The following is a 20521-nucleotide window of genomic DNA, read 5'->3' on the forward strand; positions in this document are numbered from 1 at the left end:
GACACATTCTTTTGATCTAGCTAAAATGACGAAATCATATACCAGCTGCAAACATGCTTGCAAGGGTAGACGTACTTAATGGACGTCAAGTTAACATCATCGAAGGATGTGCCACCTCTGTTGTACAGTTTGGCTACCCTTGTTGGATGGTCCGATACACTGATGGATAGCCAATCAATCTGTCTTGGCCTGAAGCATGACAAATCACTCGGTTCATAGGATTCACTTCCCTAGAAGAGGAAGGTCACGACATAAAATGAATCTATACTCGATCATTGCCTCAAATCATTTCCATCTCATGAGATTAATCCAGATTACTCCCGAGACTTGAAGTTCTTGCTCTAGTATCCTAGTTTGGATGAGATAATGGAATTGGAATGAGATTATCATCGATGATGTTTTCACTTATATGGTAGCTACTAACATAAATGAAAAGGGACGATATCGAACCGTGTTTCGTTGATTAATGACAACGTAGAACTGATTAGACAATCGAAATTACAATCCAGGTTAAATTTCTTACCAAAATGTGTTTGGACCTATTGTTCCTACACTGCCCAAGGTAACCCTGTTGTGTTATTAGTGGGAAAAGAAGTGTAATGAGATAAATGAAATAGTATGATATGATGCACGCCTTATGGCACAAGGTTTCTCTTAAATGTTTTGTGACTGATTGCAGCATTATGAATGTTGTTAGTGTTTTTCCATGGGGATATTGATACGAAGATTTACATGTAAGTTCTCAAAGAATTACATGGATTAGTTCAAATAGTTCCAAACCACGGAACACACTCTCAATTTGTTTGAGGCGTTCACTTACGGATTGAAGCAATTCGACGGATGTGGTATGCCCGTCTAAGTGATTATTTGATCAGTGAATTATTCCATTGCGTGTTAAACTATGAAGTCTTATTTCGAATTGCTAGAGTTGCAGTTTATGTCGTTGACATGAATTTCACTAAGACTCTAGAAGAGCTTGAGAAAATTGTCTTGCACTTAAAGATGGAATTTAAGATGATGGATCTTGGGAAAACTCATTTATGCCTTGACTTGATGTTCAAGCGATGTTTTGACAATACTTTGGTCTACTAGTCGAACTACACCTCGAATGTGTTACCTTTGAGTATACCTATGATCTTCCATACACTATATGCAAATGAGACCCTTGAAGAGGTTATGGAATCTAAAGTTCCATACCTGAGTTCAACTTTGCGCTTTATTGTACTTAGCTTATTGCGTTAGATAGGACATCTCATTCGTTGTTGATCTATTGGTAAAGATGCAACATCGCGCCTACACGCAGCCACTAAATTGGTATTAAAGACATTTTTTTGCTATCTTAAAGGTACTGCGAATTTGAGCTAATCTTAATGCATCTTGAGTGGATCTGACCCCCTGATCCTCGGAATGATGTTTGCCTTATTTGTTATGCTGACGCTGATTACTTATCAAACCTGCGTAAAACATATCCCCGAATGGTTATGTCTTTACTATTAGGGATATCGCAATATCTTGGAGGTCCACGATATGACCTTAGTTGTGAAATCTTTGAATTGTTACAAGACTCACCTCACTTCACTACGTCACATGTGAGACATGGTTGAAAACTCTTGTTGAGCATATTCGAAGTACTTGCTGTTTTCATCCATCGTTGAGTCCTAACGACTATCCATGAAGACTATGTTGCATGTATCAACCCGACCAAGACACGATACATCAACGCAGTCAACGCCAAGACATATTGCGTTTACATCAGCAAAGCATTAGGAGATTGAAGTTATGCAAGTCAATCCCAGACAACCTTGCCGACATCTACAAGACATCACTGCTGAAGTCATCTTTCTAGAAGCTTGTACGAAGAATTGGTATGCCTAACTATTCATATGCAATGCTTGTAGTTCTCGTTTGGAAGTTTTGTCAAACTCAAGGGGAGTATCTAGAAGTATACTCACTTGATCTTAATGTACTTTTTTCTCTACGATTATGAGCATTTTTCCCACTAGGTTTTTACTATCTAACTAGGTTTTGACGAGGCACCCATCCTGGACTGGTCATACCCTTATGAATTCTTTTACTTGCTTTCAGAAGACGTATAGTTTTGACTTAATGCAACTTCTCACTTTTCTCCTTAGTCTATGGGTTTTTATCCCACCTTGGATTTTACCATAGCAAGGTTTTGTGAATTTTACCTTTTATGCATTCTTTCATTGATTTGAGACTCACATTCGCTTTGTGCCGACGACTTCATTAATTATACTTACTTCATCATTGAAGACCTGATACGCCATTTGGTTAAGTATTTACACATTCAAAGGGGAGTGTTGCAGTCCTATTAGATTAGGAATGTGATCGTGTAAATCTTATTAGGGTAAGAAATTTATCTTCCCTACTACTATAAATAAAGGTACAATGAGGTGAGATAATACACTGTAAACATGCAAATTCTGTAACGAATAAAACGAGAACACGTGTACAAAGTAGATTTGTATTGATGAATTTGTAGGGTTACAATCTCTGTTTACAATTTTCCTCTGATGTAGTCTTCAAATTTGATGTAGATGCGTAGGTTGTTGATCCAAAGGTCGCGATGACTTGATCTAAGACGAACGATTGAATGATTGCTTCAAATTTTGAGCTGGAAACAATGCCTGGATAGTCTTCACCTTAAAGCTACGGAAAAGGTAGTGTTGATGTAGGATTTCATTGATTCAAGGGTCTTTACAACTTAATCTTGAATCGAACGTCGTTACAAGTTTTGAGCTTGCAACAAAGTCTTGAAAGAATCGGCACAAGTGCTTGTTGATTCTTCAAGGGAATACTTTGGCTTAGGTCGAAAGAAAGTTTTGGCTTTGGTTGTACATTATTTGAAGAGAGCTTTGACAGCGTATTAGTCTTCAAGGATTTGGCAGAGGTTCTCTTTTTGTGAGAATTTCGGCCCTTCAATGTAGAAATTGTCGACCTTATGTTTGTCTTGGGACATTGTATTTATAGACTTCCAAAACCATGGTTTGACTGTTTTGTTTATTTTTGAGATGTGTTATTCACACATTTTTTAATTTTTGGCTTGCTCTATCCTGACCGCAGCCTCGTGGCTGGTGCTGTCCTAGTCTTTGTCTTATGCTTTGGAACTTATGTCTCCCTCCTTTATCAATGAATTCCTCTTCTGACCCAAAAAAGAAAAAAAAGAAAAAAAAGAAAAAAATGGAACGCGGTTGCTCAATAAGTAAGTAAATATTTAATTCAGAATCCAGGAATAAAAAAAGTTTTGCTTTCAAAATCTTCCAGATGTATCTTTCTCAAACAACAAAGACCTCATTTGGTCCCAAGTCAACATCATCAACCTTGAGATCCAATTTCATAGGAAAAAGAAGACCCAGGATATTTTTCTCTGCTCTCTCTGGATTCTTGTTAGTTTCCCACTTTGTTCAAGTAGTGGTCGAGCAACAATATCAGTAGCAAAATCCAGGAATTTGAGCACAAATTCATGCTCCAGATGTTTTCAGGTAAGTTCTTTCTTTGATTTTTGTCACTTTTTCTGCTTCTGGGTGGTGAAGGTTTTGATTTTTATTGCATGTAGGAAACCCATGTCTGGATTCTTAAACTGTGGTGGTTAATGTGGTTTTTAGGTGAATTTTTCAAGTGGGTTTTGGACTCTGATATGCATGTTTTGAGTTGTTTTGGTTGGTTCATTCTGTTTTCCGAAATTGGTCTAAGTCATTGGTTTCTGTTGTCAGTTCCTGGTTGTCTCATTTGCAAGTAGCTCTGTTAGTATTTTATGAATTTTATTGTAGTAAGTTCAACTGTGTATTGCAGTACATTCTGAATAAGAAACTAGTTAAGGGTTGCCTACACAGCGTGGGCGAGTAGTATTGAATTATGCACATTCAGCCGTTGACGGCGGATTTTTCTAGAGTTGATGAATGTATAGCACTATGAAAATAAGTGTAAATCTAAATCATTTGAGACTGTTTTAGTCCCAATTTGTGTTGAAGTTCTTTTGTTTTCATAAATGTTCAAGCGGATTTACTACTGCTGTGCCATATAGGTCAGCGTGGCGTGAGCTTGTGACTTGTATTTGGTTGGGTTTTATGGGATATCCCTAGGTTTCATTTTGTTAACTCAGCATTATCTTAGAGAGAATAATGAGGATGAGGAACAAATACAGGAAACTAACCAATTTCGATTGCAATGCAGGGAACATCTGTTCAACGTCTGCGGTGGTGTTGAGCTTGGTGGGATGTCTTCTTATGTTTCATCTGTACACTCTTGTTCAGCCAAAGGATAGGTTGGGAGGAGAAATTCAAGTCCAAGTGAGTCATCACCCACAGTTCGATGAACTTGAACAGGTGGAAGAGGAAAACATCCAAATTCCTCCGAAGAGAAAGCGACCCCCACATGCTGCAAAAAGAAAACTAAGGCGACCAACTCCTCTGATTGATGAATTTCTTGATGAGAATTCTCAAATTAGACACGTATTCTTTCCGCTGAAGCCTGATATTGATCCAATGAAGGACACAGGAAATGACAGCTACTACTACTTCCCTGGAAGGATTTGGATGGATACTGATGGAAATCCTATTCAAGCCCATGGAGGTGGTATTCTATTCGATGAAAAATCAAGGACATACTATTGGTATGGGGAGTATAAAGATGGGCCCACATACCATGCTCACAAAAAAGGAGCAGCTCGGGTAAGTGATTTACCTTCCTCTGAATAGTTCTCAACTATGGTTTTGATTTAAAATGTCAGTCCTTATGGCTTGTTAGGGATGAAATTGCTATTTTCCACACGTTAATTGTTTGGTCTCTTTACAACATCGGGGTTATGTAGTTGATGCTAAATATAGATCTTAATTGCATCTGTGATTTCTCTGTGAATAAATTAACCTTGAAATCCAAGTTTATACTGACCTAAATGAAGCTAATTTAGAGTGTTGCCTTCATATTAGTTGATATCAACTCTGGATTATGGAATTACAGCTGCTATTCAGGTTACTACTTCTGTTTTGTATTTGACTTTATTCCCCTACCTTGTACATACGTTGCCGACTTATAACAATTAAATAGGTGTGGTGGGATAGTAGAAAATTAGAAGTGAAAAGCCATTTACAATTGCACAATACCAAAGAACCAAGGTTCAGGGGACGCAATAGTTAGTGGTGATCCCATATTTGTTGGTTCTTGAACTGAAAATTGCATTTAGGGTTGGCAGCATAATTGGCATGTTATAGTCATGACTGTATTCTATTACTAAGATAATGACATGGAGTAAGAAAGAAATTTACCCTAGTCGATTAGTGAATATGTTACTTCAACAACTCAACAACTCAACAACTTCAACAACAACAACAACAACAACCAAGCCTTATCCCACTAAGTGGGGTTGGCTGTATGAATCCTAAAACGCCACTACGTTGGGTTTTGCGCCAAGTCTTCTGTTAGCTCCAAGTACTCCATATCTTTTAATAAAGTCTCTTTCCATGTCTCTATCCAAGTCTATTGAATGAGTTACTTCTATTTACAAAATACAGTGACACCATGACAGATGATCATAAAGAAAAAAATATACTAATATTATGAAGTAGTTGCAGAGCAGCAATTAGAAAACGTATCGCACTAAGGAATTAAAAAATAGACCTAAGATGATGCAAAAGCTGCAGCAATTCGCAATGGGCCCTTAGGGCCAACCCTGATATCCACCTAACTCTTAGGTTGCATCTGATATTGTGCTATCGCTTTAACAGTTTCTAGTAACATGTTCACATGGTATGTTTTGAGATGTAGGATTTCTTGTGTATCTCCTGTTGATTAGAGCCTTTCATTTGAATACTGTAAAATCATCCACTTGGCTAATCCTGATGAGAAAGCGTTTGAGTAGCCCTAAAGTTCAGTTTCAGGGTTTATGATTCAAACTGTATTGATATATTAAAGATGTAGCAAGCAACTTCATGTAGGCTTATGGATTCGCCAACTCTAAATCATTTACCTAAAAATCAATAGGCCTGCACGTTTTGCTGGACTGAGAATATTTTGTAACACCATGCTAGAATTTATGCCACCTGGGTTTCAATTTGCCTTTCTGTATTCATGTTGGAACCTGCACAAAAGATGCAATCTTCTCCTTCGTAGGTGAGAACCGTGTAAGTGAAAGATCTGGCGGATTTGCTTGGTAAAGTAGGTGATTGTGGATCAAGGCCTTTAAAGTGCAATGACAACTATCTGACCAAAAAGTGGGATCCGAAAACTCCATTCCCTTCAAGTTGGAAAGCATGAACTTTTTGGTAAAATGACATACTGTATTGTTTTAAAAAAAAAAAATAGAAGAGCTTTAGTTGTTCAATATGGATTTTGGGGGTTGAAAATTTGTGTATGAAATTGACGGTTCACTTATTTTAGTGAGGGTATGGTAAGTGTTGCTAGATTTCCATAAAGCCATGTGTTGCTATTCTAGACTTCATTACGTAGCATTATAATTAGATGCATACTTTTGTTCACCATTGCTGCACTTATGAGTCCTTTTTAATTCATCCGTTTTTTTTTTTCAGCCGGAGTTTTTTTATAAAATTTAAGCATTGAATTTCTGTATTGTCTTTTATTTAGGTTGACATCATGGGAGTGGGTTGCTATTCTTCCAACGACTTATGGAAATGGAAAAATGAAGGTATTGTATTGGCAGCAGAAAAAGAAAATAAAACACATGATCTCCACGAATTCAATGTTCTTGAGAGGCCGAAAGTGATTTACAATGAGCATACAGGGAAGTACGTTATGTGGATGCACATTGATGACGTTAACTATACCAAAGCTTCTGTTGGCATTGCCATTAGTGATTACCCAACTGGTCCTTTTGACTATCTCTACAGCCAACAACCCCATGGATTTGATAGTAGGGACATGACAATCTTCAAAGATGATGATGGTGTTGCTTATCTAATATACTCCTCCGACCACAATAATGAACTTCATATTGGACCATTGACTGAAGATTACCTTCACGTGACGAACGTCATGAGAAGAATTTTTGTGGGACAACGTCGGGAAGCCCCGGCTCTATTCAAGCATGAAGGAACTTATTACATGATTACTTCAGGCTGCTCCGGATGGGCTCCTAATGAGGCACTGGCGCATGCAGCAGAGTCAATCATGGGGCCATGGGAGACCATGGGAACCCCCTGCGCTGGAGGGAACAAAGTGTCTCGACTTACTACATTTTTTGCACAGAGCACATTTGTGCTTCCTGTGCCGGGATTTCCTGGTTCATTTATCTTCATGGCAGATAGATGGAACCCGGCAGACTTGAGAGACTCAAGATATGTATGGTTGCCGTTGATAGTTGGGGGGACAGCTGACCGGCCCCTCGATTACAAATTTGGGTTCCCGCTATGGTCAAGAGTGTCAATATATTGGCATAGAAGGTGGAAACTTCCTCAGGGGTGGAGCGGGTGGAAACGAATATAGGGTCTCTCTTATATCATCTGTGTATCTTACGTATGAAGGCCATGGATATTCTTTCACTGGCTTGCCAAGTTGCCATGGTGGTGGTGTTACTGTAAATGAAGAGCATATAGTCTACTTGCACGCAGAAGAAACGAAGACGAGTTTATAGAATGTTTCAGTCTCAAGCATTGCCGGTCAACCTCTCTTTAGCTTTGAGGAAGAGTTCTTGCGGAAACAGATTGCTAATCACATAATTTTTTTTTTTCTAATATCACTTGATTTAGTCGTTAGTTCAAGTTCTTATGCGAGTGAAGATTTTCCTTTGAACCCTTTTTATCCAGTTTCTTTGAAAATGTAACATGTCCCATAATATGAAACAAAATGAAAGATTAACAGGCAATCGTACTGAGTTTGGTGTTTCCCTTAAAATTCAAGAATACTAAGATTTGACCTTGGAAGAAAGGAATGCCAACTTTTTAATACAACGTATTGTAGGTCCTAAGATTAACGTGTTTCTGTAAGTTAGGATTGTGCACAAGGGAAGGAGGGATGTGCCGAAATTATTTCCCATAAATTTTGTCACCTTGCTAGTTGGTATTGTGCTAAGTTTTTTTTTTCTTCCGAAAGTTGAAAGGTAGCCTCAAATTCAAATCTGCTCCTGAGGCGAAAGCTTACTTATATGGTACAGTGGTGTTCCGTACCAATTAAATAAAAACTTGTAAGTTTTTGTCCTCATTTCCTTGGTAAAGAACGCCATGCGGCAATGCGCCCATCATGCCATGTTATATGTTTCGTAGAATTGACATATAATGGGTTAGGTTTAATGGCCAAGGCAATATACACGCTTCCTTCAACTCGAGTTTGAATTGAGCAGTTACCAAAGAGAATAAGTTGCTACCGATTAGTAAGGCAAACCAACTTTTTTGATACAGTGATATATTTACAACTAAGAGACAAGGTAATAAATATGTATCAAACTCGTCAAATGAGTGAAGCGAAACACCAATTTCTAGTCAAATGCATTACCAAATTTGCCCCCACGTACAAGACTGGCTCTCTCTATACCATTACTACTGCAAAAAATTTTAAAATACACAGAAAATTAATTTTGATTGGTTATTGCAGTCCAATATATTATGAATAAATATTTGAGAGAAAAGTAAACAATTAATCCAAGAACTTTGTAATGCACATAAAACAGGGTAGGGGTAAGGGCAAGGGCAAGGGCAAGGGCAAGGCCAAAAACCACTACAAATTAGTACATCCGATAAAAAAAAAAATTGATCTCTGAACTCACATCCACTCTTATTACCATCCACCGAAGGTAAACAACTACTATATCACAAGAACGAGGAAATACGACTTCATCTAGTCATTTACACATTTCGACTTGAGTGTTCATGGAATTGGCAACAAGCAAATTCTCAAGGACACATGAAAACTTCTTCTGTATGCGTCTGGATCAGATCCTCTTGATTTTTGAAAATGTTCCCGTCTCTGAGAAGTAGGTGCTTTGAGCTCCGCCGCCAAGCTGCTGCGCATGAGCCTGTGGATTTGAAAGCTCAATACCCTGCAGGAAAAATGACGATTGTTATTGAGTATGAGTTTCCAAACAACTTTCTGTGTCACTTAAGCTTTGGAAACCAATGCATTTGTAAATAAGAGAGAGAACTCAAGTGCAAGGTAAGAAGTCAAGTCAACCTGCACAGGTGTAAACGCCAAACTTGAAGTTAGTCCAGACGTAGCACCACTGCTTCCATAATTCTTTTCCTTGAACCTGACAAGAATATGCAGCTCATGATATCAGCGAAGGTCTATCTCATACTACGACCAATAAATAGTATAAATCAATACGACTCAAAGATAAATGACGGAATTTTCTAGTATGGTCCAGAGTATGTTCTATAAACCAGGGTTTTTGTCCGTTATATCCTTGGTCAAGGATCCAATGACTGACATATAACGGCCATTAAGAAGCAAGGATATAACGGCCATAAAGGAGCATTGTAAAATTTTCGCATCAATGAAAACCACATTAAGATTGACGACAGTTCACTTAGAAATAAAAGAAAAACCATAACTAAAGAAAGGTAGGAAAAGCCTACTTCTTAGCAACTTTTGCAGCAAGTTTGCTCTGACCCATTGATACACGCAGCTTGCCACTCCCAGCCTGACCAAGCATTCCATAACCTTCACCCAGTCCATCCCCTATTATCAAGGACGACAACAGAATGAGAATTAAGATATAGCAATAGTAACATATTCCATGCAATTGCACAGATCCCAATCCTTCACGTAAATGGGGCTCACATTGTCACCACCTTAATGAACAAGTGAGCTACCCATACTGCAGGTGAGAGGATGTACATGATATTGTAGGTGAAAGGATCGCCTTCCCCTCCCTTTATTTGGCCATGTAGATATGAATAATACCAATCTAAAATTCAAATTTACTAACATAAGAGACGATTACCTAACGAACTCTCTTCTGGTATACCAAATTGCATCCTGTTTGCCAGTTTCCTCATGTCTGTTATCGCATACCTGTATTAGTAAATATCAGTACATGAATCAACAATTACCGAGAAGTATAAAACAACAGAACAATACACTACCTTTCCTTCATCTTTCTTAGTCGGCGACCACCTCTCTTCTTTTTAGGTTCAGAATCAGGAACTGGAAGTGGTTTAGGTTGCTTTGCAGGAGGAGGCTCCTGCCATTTCTCAATTTTCTTACGAATCTCCTCCCGGAATGCCCTTCCAGTGTTCCCGGATGGATCTCCTCTTGTGGAATCCACCCGTGCTGCAAGTGTTGATTTTGCAGCCAAGAGCCGACATGCACGCATCCTCAATGAAGGAGGTGTAGATTGAAATATTTCTGTCTGCTCGACATAACCAACGCGGAAGTGTGATGTTGCAGTGGAAAACCCAGCAAGGTTTTTTCTCTTAGCACCAAGAAGCTGAACATTACAAGCTGGCATCTTAGCTAAGGATGTGAGACCCCCAGCCGTCCCCATAAGTTTTGCCGCAACAGCACTACCAACAATAGCAGACAGATTTGGCGCAATAAAGCCCATTCTACTTTCAACAAAATCAAGCACCATCTTCTTTGCTGAATCAAGAGCAAGGGCTCGATCACATGCCTCAACTATTTTCGCAAGGACGTCCTCTGGAAGCGGCTTGCCACTTGTAGTTGATGCTGTAACTGACACAACCATGATAATTGCTGAAGGTAGAAGCCCCTCCAGATCAACAAGGGTTACGTCCATTTCATTTCCAATTTTCTTAACAACTCGAGCATAATCAATTGGATGATGCACAAGTGATTCCAGCTCTGGAAATTTTGGACGATACTTGTCCCGAATAAAATTATGGATGATTACAATTTCATTCTCAATGTCAACAGACAAAGCATTACAGTCCACAATCAGCTGGTATTCCGGATCATCTTCCAAAACTATTGCATGATTTGACATATCAGAACCCTTCTCCAATGCACCTTCCACTTTCTGCAATTTAAACACCATATTACCATTAGATACATGCCAATATGCACATTCCAGGATAAACCTACTGAACGACAACCTAAAGACTAGAAAGGACAAAATTGCATAGAAACTTAAGTCATGAGATATATGAAGCACATATATCAGTATGAAGCACATATATCAGCACGGGTCATATATCAGCATAAGAAATAGGAAGCTACGGACAAAGTGAAACAATATAGCAAGGAAGCTTGTACACAAAATAACATTAAGATATCAATACTAATACTGCACAAAAAAAATAAGGCATTCATATATTACAAACCTGTATTATATCTGTATATCTTTGTGATTTCTGCAATTTTGAAACACTGTCCAGATCATCGTAATTAAGTGTTTCTAAATCAGCCAAGTCCCCATCAACATCTTCTTCCATATTTCCAGCATCAGCATCATCTTCAACCTGAAAAGAAAAAAAAATTATACAATGACTTACAGTGCAGATATTGAGAGAGAGATGATTTTAACATCTCCCTGACTAGCCTCTATGGTCATATTTTCCCATACGAAGGGCAGATGTTACCCACAATTATATCATCTTCATTGTCAGATAGTTCATCAAGGTCGGCGAGAAATGAATCAGCAAGTGTCGCCTGCAATTACACCATAAATACATCAAAATTTCATGCTTGCTTTAAAATTTGTTATAGCACACAAATAGAATTAGCAATGACAACAAAACAAATAAACAACTCACCATTCTTTCAGGTTCAAGATCCCCAAGCTTCCAACAGTTGGTGCCGAATCAATCTGAAAATCAAAACTCAGCACTTCAGAGACTCCCAAAAATATACGGAAACTCTAATGAATTACAAAGATAATGGAAAGGGAGATAGCAACAGCCAACAGGACAGTGAAAGGAAATTTTAAGCACCAGATGAAATTTTACTACCATTCCAGTGGTTCAGTCATAAGAATTTCTACTCAAAAATGGTTCTAACAAAGAAAATGGGAATTCGGAAAGCACGGTTTGTTTTCAATCTAACATATTTCAGAAAAAAAATCAACACTAATACCTAGCAAAGTCCAGCAATATTAGTTTGATACAGGAACACAACATGTCATCATTGTTAAACCGCAATTAATCCAACAAAAACAACTAATCAGTCCCTATTTCTGACCACACAATTCATAAATTGAGAACCCAAAATGAAAAACAAAAAACCAATCAGAAAACCCTAATTGGTGATTATATTCATAGCTGGAAAATAAAATAAGGGACCAGGCTTTTAGTACCAAAATGCTCACGGTCCACAGATTCTCAATTTCAAAGGCACCAAAAAAATCAGAAACAGAAATTGAAAGAACTTAAATATGATAAATTAATGCTTAACAGAAAATTCAGAAATTAAACCCTAAATTAGGCATACCTGCGGGAAGGAAGCCGATTGAATTACAAAGTGGGGTTGCAATCGGATTTGAAAGCAAAAGAGAGAAAGAGGGGCGAGTTAACGAAGAAATTACAGGCGAATGAGAACCAGAAAAGGATTAGAGGAAGAAGATGAAGAATGAAGGTCGGGACTTGGAACTGTGGTACACAAGGGAAAAAAGAAGCGGGTGAAATCGGACGCAGACAAGGGCCGTGGAGGAAAGTGGGCCGGGGAGGTAGTCAAACTTTTGTCTTTGGGCTTTGTCAGGCCGGCCCGTTTGAAGAAGTTTGGTTTTGTATGAGAAAATAATCAAGTAGAAGTCTAACAGTTAATACTTCAGGGTTCGTTTTGTTCCGGACTAAAAATATATTTTACTTTAAACTAATGTGAACTGTAGAGTAATAGATTCGAACTTTGGTGCAAAAGGGAGTACATTCACTCTAGTCGATGTTGATAGGCTAATGGCTATGGTTATTGTTTGTACCGATGTCCTGCTGATTGCCTGAGCTTGTTGCCCTTGTACGTACACATTGTGACCAATGTTGGAGCCAGCAATTTAGACTAGGAGGGGTCTTTAAGCCGTACAAAAGAAATTAGGCAAAATCATTTCAATTTTATTTAATTGGAGAAAAAATAAAGATTTTATTTTTTTGTATTGGCATGGAAAATTTTAATCAAACGAGTGGTGGATCTTTAAAATTTTAGTATAGAAATGATTATATCATAAGCACAAAACTTGTTTATGAGCTTTGATAAATAAATGATTATCACATTAGATTTGAAGAAAAGTTTTAGGTCATGACTCGAAATTAGATCTTGCTCTAAATTGTACAGACGGACCTTGTATTAGACCAATTGACCAAAAAAGAGGGTATAGTTTTTATACGGTAAAACAGAAGACTAATTATAACAATAAAAAAGAGGCTTGGTTCTTATATGGTAAAAAAGAAGGCAAATTATAAGGGGTGTTTTTTTCATTTCAGTTTATAAAAAAATAACAAAAACATTATTCTTGCCATCTATTTGTCTATATATATATATATATATCCTTTGAGGGAAGGGATCACGTTTTATGAAAAATATTAGATTAGTTGGGAGACTTACTCCACATCGAATTTCAACATTCCGAACCGTTTATTTTGTAAATCTCGATTCAAGATCATCCTTGCAATTTGATAATCAAGGAAGTTATCTACTCCATCCATCCATCCAACTAGACCTACGCTATATTGTAGAGAGATGTTCGACAATTTAATTCAACCTAAAACTATTTGCCTATTTAATTATTACGATAAAATTTTAATGTTTCTTAGAACATAATGTTCGTCAATTTTTTTTAATTCAATTAAATGTCTCAAATATTTTTAATTTGGCTAATATTTGTGCAAGGATGATCTTTGAAACACATTTTAAATTAAGAATAAAACAGTTCGAATATCCGTATTTTAAGAAGAAAAAAAAAGGAAATCCACCCTCTAAGGCTCCCTCTGTGTGTGTATATATATTGTCCAAATGAAAACTCTAGGCCATCAGAGCTTGACTGGGTTTTTGCTTGCGTCATATATATGATATGATCATCTTCAACACGTTGCAAGTTGAACCAGCTAGTCTCGTTTAAAGTTAGAAAAAAGGGAAACAGCTGGGCCATGGCCGAAGCGATAAAAGGGAAGAAGATTGAATCCATATAGCATAGTCTAAAAGGAGGGGCATGGGCAAGCAACCACCCCAAGCACCTCTCTTTGAAAAATACCCTAATGAGAAAAATATTAATAACCTATTTTGTTAAGCAAGTTCAACGTCATCATAAAACTAATAAATAATATGAAGAATAATTTAACTCCTTATATAAGAACATGTAAGATTTGGTAAACTTCTAATATGAGACATTTCTTCACATCAGCGCTAATCTAAACCACATATTAGACCAAAACTAATCTGCAGATTAAGTATATTTACTCTGTTGCATTCCTCTTTCAGTTCTTATTTTTATATTTTTCTTATTTATTCAAATCAAACTAGAAAAAAGTAATGGTGGAGTACATATTGAGAATAATATTGTAGTGCGAAAATTTACTTTTCTTACGTGATTTTAGGTTTCCATCATAAAAATATTGAATAATTTGATCCTTTTGTGGGAAGAGCGATGTAGAACAGATGACTGAAAGGATAATAGTTGGAATGTGTACTTGTATTTACGACACCAAGGGCTAAGTGTTACACATTTAGGTTCTAGTGTTTGATTCGGATTTATGACATGCTATTTCAGAAAATGGCAAGGGAACAAAATACATCGCTTAGCCTTGACATAAGGCAGTTTTGGCCAAATTTCTTCATTTACTAGTTTAAGACGGGGTTATAAGACCTTTTAGTTATTTTCTTATTTGTTTAATTTGTTTATTATTTTGTACTCTTAGAAAGTTTAGAGTTGAGAGACACTTTACAATCAACCTCTAGAGTGCTAGGGTTGTTATTTTTCCATATATTCGATAAAAAGGTTGGGGACATTTCTCAATTCCTGATGAATTTCAAGTTGCTATGAATTCCGGCATGAGGTGCTAGGGTATATTGTTCGATTTCTTTTTTGTTTATATCACGATGCCCCAAGGGTGAGTGAAGGAAAAGTGGGCATGTCAACGTGGAGGGGCTCATCTCAAAAGGATTTTAACATACGCAACTCTCATTAAAAGAAACTCCCCCTTTAAAATCTTGTTAGATATCTTCAATCTTCACATTTCATGTGTGTCCCCCTCCTTGCCGTGGGCCAAAAAGTACAGTTCCGCCACCACCACCACAAATGCAAAGTGTTCGGATGTGAAGCTTTTGGAAAAGGAAGAGAGAAAAAATAATAAAGGAGGAACCTGAGGAAGAAGAAGAAGACCATATCAAAATCATAGACAGCGTGCTGGCCACCAAAACCCTTATGCCACTATTGACCAAACCACCTTTTTCATGAGATTCCCCAAACACAACCCAACCAACTCCATGGCCGTCCTAATATTCTACGGCACCAAAAATAGATCACGACCTTTTTATAGTTTAGTTTAACCCAAAAATTAATTAATTAAATATTTAACACTCTTCAATTATATTAACAAAAACACCCTTTTTTTGGAGCTCTTAATTATTTTTAGCTGATCACATCACCCCCTAAAACTAATACACCAAACCAAACCACCCCATTTCAATTTTGGACCCACTCCCCGAAAAATTGAACGAAATTAAATTCAGAAAAACCAAAAAACACAAGGTTGCTTAATTTTGTAGTACTTCTGTCTTAGTTGACTAATTGTAGGTTAAACACAGAGCTAGAGATAATGTTGCTGGCCAACTCTAGTCAAAGTTAGACCTAATTAGTAGCTTACAGATTATTTATTTATTTTTGGGAAAATTAGAAATAGGTCCAATTTTATAGACCACCTTTTGAAATAGGTTCACTTTTTAGTGACTTTTGACTTTTGAAATAAATCCAATTTTTAGTTACTTTGGACCCATATCAAAAAACCCCTTTTTTTTTTGCTTACACACACACACACACACATATATATATATATATATATGTATGTATGTATGTATGTATGAGCATTTGAATGGGACTCCACTCATTCTATACTAGCAAAACACTCATGGATTAGTGGGAGTTGATTTGGTAACTAAAAATGGGACTTGCAGACAAGATGGTGAAAATTCAAAACCATAACCTATTTAATTTCCAATAAAAATCAAGAAAAAAAATCACAAATAATTAATAACAAGGTTGTCCACGAAAATTTAAATTAATTTACTTAATTCTATTCAAACCAAAGCACTATTATCTTCCTCCCTCCTTTTCCGAACACAAGTGCCATTCCATGCACGTGCCAGAAAAACCAAAACACGTGAAATATATGATCAATAGCCACCGTATCATCAAGGCCTCCAAGCACTAGCCCAAACCACCGGCTGGTCCTTCCACGACAAGAATATTCCGGCGACGGAATCTGTGCACTGTGTCATTGCCCAACCTTCCTTATACCTCCTCAACAAGGCGCGTACGTCATCACACACCTCATCACTAAACATCGCAGGACTAAACCCCGCCCCATGCATACGCCTCGACCAGCGACTGGCGGTCTCGCGCCGCTCCACCGACTCCGAAGGTGAGCAGGCCACCAAATCCACTACCGCTCGCCCGGCGGCTCGCTCGAGTATCAACCGCTCGTTGCTGGTCCTGGAAAAGCTCTCGTCCAATGCCTCGAAGTAAACCCTAAACCATCTCAAGCACTCTTGAAACCCATGAACGAAGTCAATCCCGTCAACTCCAACGTCGAGATCAGCCTCTTCCTCAACGAGAGTAATGATCCTCGGCCTCAAGCTCCGAAACGCCGAAACAAGATAATCGCGGCGGTTCCCGACGGACTGAACCGAATGTAGAGTGCCGACGCAGTTGATTGCCAAGGCCTCATCGTCTCTGATATCGAATTCTGATAAATTCAGCTCGGAAAGATCGCCAGAGTGATGGACGGCGTTGAATTTGAAAGGCACGCCCATCAACCGGGCAAACTTTTCCATCCTCGCGCCAATTTCCTTCATTACTTTCTGCGCGGCTGCGCCACCAGAACGGTCGTTGGCTCTGTTAGCCACAACAGTGGTGAGACGCAAGTGCGGCGTCTCATCAGTTCGAGTGGCCAGCGCCTCGAGCAGAGTCGGCCATTGGGTGCAGTAAGTGTTGCTGATGTCGATTATGTGAAGCTTTGGCTCACCATCAAAAGCCTCCATGATCGCGCCATTGCACGCCACGTGTCCGAAAGTGGTCCAAGGGCTGACCTCCTGAAACTTGAGCACCGTTTTTCTTGTGGACTCGAAGGAACAAGTTTTCTCCGAGGCGGATATTAGGGTTCGGTAGCAGCTGTCACCGGAGTCGGTCATGCGGCTGAACAAAGCTTGGAGGAAATAGGAGGCGAGTTTCTGGTCGGTGTCTCCGTACGGACTGCCGAGCTCGTTGAGCATCCACATGAGCTGCTGGACGCGGGAGCTGTTCTTGTCAGCGATGGCTCTGGCGGTCTCCAAGAGGAGTTCCGGGGCCCACTTGTCGTTGGAGAGCTCGAAGTTGACGAGGGAGGGGGAGAAGGAGAAGTCGGCTGGGGTGGGAGTGGTGGTGATGGTGGGGAGAGGGTTTGGGGTGGGAGGGGTTGGGTGGTTCGATGGGAAGTAGTGTTTGGAAGAAGACGAGGAGAAGTCTTCTTCATCCATGAAAAAGTTGAAGCATTCTTCTCCAACGTCGTCGTCTTGGTGGGGGTAATTAGGGTGAGGAGGGTTACTGAGGAAGGAGGATCTGGAGCTGCTAGAAGTGGTGGTGGTTGTTGTAGGTGTTGAGGTTCTGGCGGTGGTTGAGTTGGTGAAAGATTGATGGTGATCAGATTGGAGATTGACTAGCCTAAACAAGGTATCCATTTAACCTGCACAGACCCACATCAATAAACTTAACTTTCAGAGAGGGAGAGAGAAAGAGAAAGAGAGAGAGAAAGAGAAAGAGAAAGAGAAGGAGAAGAAGAGAGAGAGAGTGTGTGTGTATGTGCGTCTGCACAGTCTTGGGTTGTTTTGGACAGCAGATAGATGGATAGATAGATGGGTCTTCGAGTTTTTAACTGTGGGAGAATGGGGGATAGAAAATGATTAGAAGGTGGAGAGGATAGCATCAAGTTGGATTTTAGCTTGGTTAATTTCAATAACCTAGGTATAGGACTAGGAGAGGGGAGGTTGCGTTGGATAAGTAAAAAGAAGGCTATTGAGAACTAAACTAATCATCTATCATAAACAAATATGCATGACTTTATTAAAATATAACTAATTTCCTACCTATAACTATATATTAATAATAGATGAAAATTTTCAAGAAAACATTCATAATTTAATTAACATAACTATCTGACAATTTAACATGTTATATTAAAATCTAATTAAAGTATAAAACTCGTATACAATATAACCTTTAATTGGGTGAATTATCTTAGCAAGAGGTAGATGTGGAGGGTAATTTGGGAATGTTAAGTAGGTAAGATTTGCTTTTCTCTTGGTGTAATCGATGGGGAATATATGTGAGTGGGGGGTTTGGTTTCTTCTTTTCTAGCTTAAGCCTATTCCATGGAGAATATATGAGACCATGTGAGTAATGGGAATCTAATGGATAGTTTTTCCTTTTCTAAATAAACAGATAAATGGTATTGATGGACAACCAAGACTAACTAAAAATTATATACAGGGAGGTTTCCGGTTGAAACATAGAATGTGGAATGGACTGTCTTGGTGGTGTTTTTAGAAATAGAATTCCATCCGACAAAAAGATGAAAAAAAGACCAAGAAAAAGTTAACAGGGTCTAGATCACCAAATGGGTAGTGGATATCTTTTCATTCTCACTCTCTCTCTCTCTCTCTCTCTCTAGTTTTGGAATAGTTTTGAGTGGGAGCAGGCGTGCCTTTTGGGTTTTGAGGGAAGAGAGAGAGGGAGAGATGAAGACACCAGTAAAGCTGCCGGCGTGCATCGTCATCATCATCAAAGCCACCACCACAGAATATAATTAAAATCCACTCCTCACAACAATTTCTTGCATCCCAAGTCCCTTTTGAAAGCCCTTTTGCCCTACAAACCCTGCCAAAATTCCCATCACTTTTTCCTTTCTTAGCTGTTACATTATTAACCCATACACCAATGTCGTATATCTAATGTAGTAAACAATATCAGAATGTACCCTTCACCAAAACCCAAGGGCATCCCTTCGCACTTTCACTTCTTTTCCCACACTTTGCCTTTCTTTTTGCTCACTCAATGATCAGACTACATATAATTTGATTGTTTATAAACACAAACATGCATGCTCTCTCTAATCTCTCCACTCCATAACATATTATAGCAATACAGCTAGCCAACCATTATTTTTGTTCATAGTTTCAAATTTTCTCTCAAAAATCTAAGAATTCCATGCAGTAGCTAGGTAGCTAGGTAGCAAATATCTATCTGGTATTGTTTATATATGATTGATTGTATTCACCACAAGTTCCCAAGTCCCCAACTCGATTTTTCATTGTCCTAACCTTGTTGTCTTGAAGCTCAAACATAATTCCTTCTAGAGAGAAAATCTTTGTCTCCTTGACCCCCAGATGTCTAGGCTGCTAGTTTCCTCAATTTCAAATGGAAAACATTATATGGTGCTTGTTCTTATGTGAATTGTGAAGTTGGTCAGTTTGTATTTTGTAGAAGGTGTTGAAAATAAAAACAGGAATTTTAATGGTTTCTTCTTGTTCTTCTTGGTTTTCTTCCTGAATCATTATTATTAGGAAAATTCCATGCTTGGACTACTCTGTCTTTTGCTGAAAAGTGGGTTTGAAGAATTTTTCTTGGGAAGCAACCTTTTTTTTTTTTTTTTTTTTAAATACATATAATAGCAAAGAGGGGCACCGTCCATCTTGAAATTCCCAAGAAACTAACAGAAGAGATAATATTCCCTATGAGGAGTTCCAATATACCATATAGTATATAAAGTATACAGAAAATTTAATTCATCTCATTAAATAATTAACTTTGTATTTCAGCAAGGACTGAAGGTGACTTGGGTGAGTTCGGTATCCGGTTCAAACTGCGTACCAACTTAACTGCACACTGCAATTTGTCTAAATTCTAAAAACAACCAAATTAGCAAGTGACCTTTTTTTACAATGGTGAAAAGATGTTAAGCTCTTGCATTTTTCGTTTGAGGAAAAAAAAAAAAAAAAAAAACCAAATTACAATGACTTAATCAATTTTTTTTTTTTAGTACACCGATATTTTTACACTAAGGGGAATGTGAGTTTTGCTAAGCCACACAATAGATAGCCTAATTTGTTATCGAATTCGTCATCCACTAGATTTGAACCTAAGACCTAAGTGAAAAGGAATATCATCAGACCGTATTACTGAGTGGCAAATTAATCAATGTTATTAGTTAACCAATATTGCAGTTTAACATGCACTCACCAATAAAAATTTCAAATGCTATGTAGAAATAATTGTTCAGAAAAAAAAAAAAAAAATAAAATTACACCTACCAATTTAAAAAAAAAAAAAAAATTATCAACTAATTGTCAACCTCAAATTTAAATTTAGGCTTATTTTTAACTATACCCCATGGAATTCAATTTTAATCTCACTTTACTT

General features: G+C 38.0%; 3 protein-coding genes across 4 annotated transcripts; 1 reads left to right on the forward strand and 2 right to left on the reverse strand.

Moving 5' to 3' along the window:
* The first annotated feature begins 3088 nt into the window (after nucleotides 1-3088).
* On the forward strand, nucleotides 3089-7837 carry LOC137748689 (uncharacterized). 2 transcript variants are annotated; one of them, XM_068488863.2, is made up of 3 exons: nucleotides 3089-3503; nucleotides 4195-4691; nucleotides 6601-7837. In XM_068488863.2, exons 1-3 carry the CDS (start codon nucleotides 3485-3487, stop codon nucleotides 7456-7458), a joined length of 1374 nt encoding a protein of 457 aa, XP_068344964.2. In that variant the 5' UTR covers nucleotides 3089-3484; the 3' UTR covers nucleotides 7459-7837. The 2 variants fall into 2 exon arrangements, with proteins under 2 accessions (XP_068344964.2, XP_088541105.1); XM_088684979.1 differs by lacking the exon at nucleotides 3089-3503 and having other exon boundaries at nucleotides 4128-4691.
* Nucleotides 7838-8539: 702 nt separating this feature from the next.
* Nucleotides 8540-12620, reverse strand: EMB1220 (pre-mRNA processing ribonucleoprotein binding region-containing protein). Its single transcript, XM_068487026.2, has 9 exons — nucleotides 12355-12620; nucleotides 11682-11734; nucleotides 11512-11577; nucleotides 11250-11387; nucleotides 10053-10945; nucleotides 9911-9981; nucleotides 9543-9645; nucleotides 9139-9214; nucleotides 8540-9007 (listed from the first exon to the last, which is right to left on the reverse strand). Exons 2-9 carry the CDS (start codon nucleotides 11682-11684, stop codon nucleotides 8900-8902), a joined length of 1458 nt encoding a protein of 485 aa, XP_068343127.1. The 5' UTR covers nucleotides 11685-11734; nucleotides 12355-12620; the 3' UTR covers nucleotides 8540-8899.
* A 3412-nt stretch (nucleotides 12621-16032) lies between these two features.
* On the reverse strand, nucleotides 16033-18588 carry LOC137748612 (protein SHORT-ROOT-like). Its single transcript, XM_068488780.2, has one exon. It carries the CDS (start codon nucleotides 17782-17784, stop codon nucleotides 16261-16263), a length of 1524 nt encoding a protein of 507 aa, XP_068344881.2. The 5' UTR covers nucleotides 17785-18588; the 3' UTR covers nucleotides 16033-16260.
* Between the last annotated feature and the right edge of the window lie 1933 nt (nucleotides 18589-20521).

The sequence above is a fragment of the Pyrus communis genome, chromosome 2 (genome assembly GCF_041283825.1).
Source record: "Pyrus communis isolate YQ-2024b chromosome 2, ASM4128382v1, whole genome shotgun sequence".
NCBI classification, from domain to species: domain Eukaryota; kingdom Viridiplantae; phylum Streptophyta; class Magnoliopsida; order Rosales; family Rosaceae; genus Pyrus; species Pyrus communis.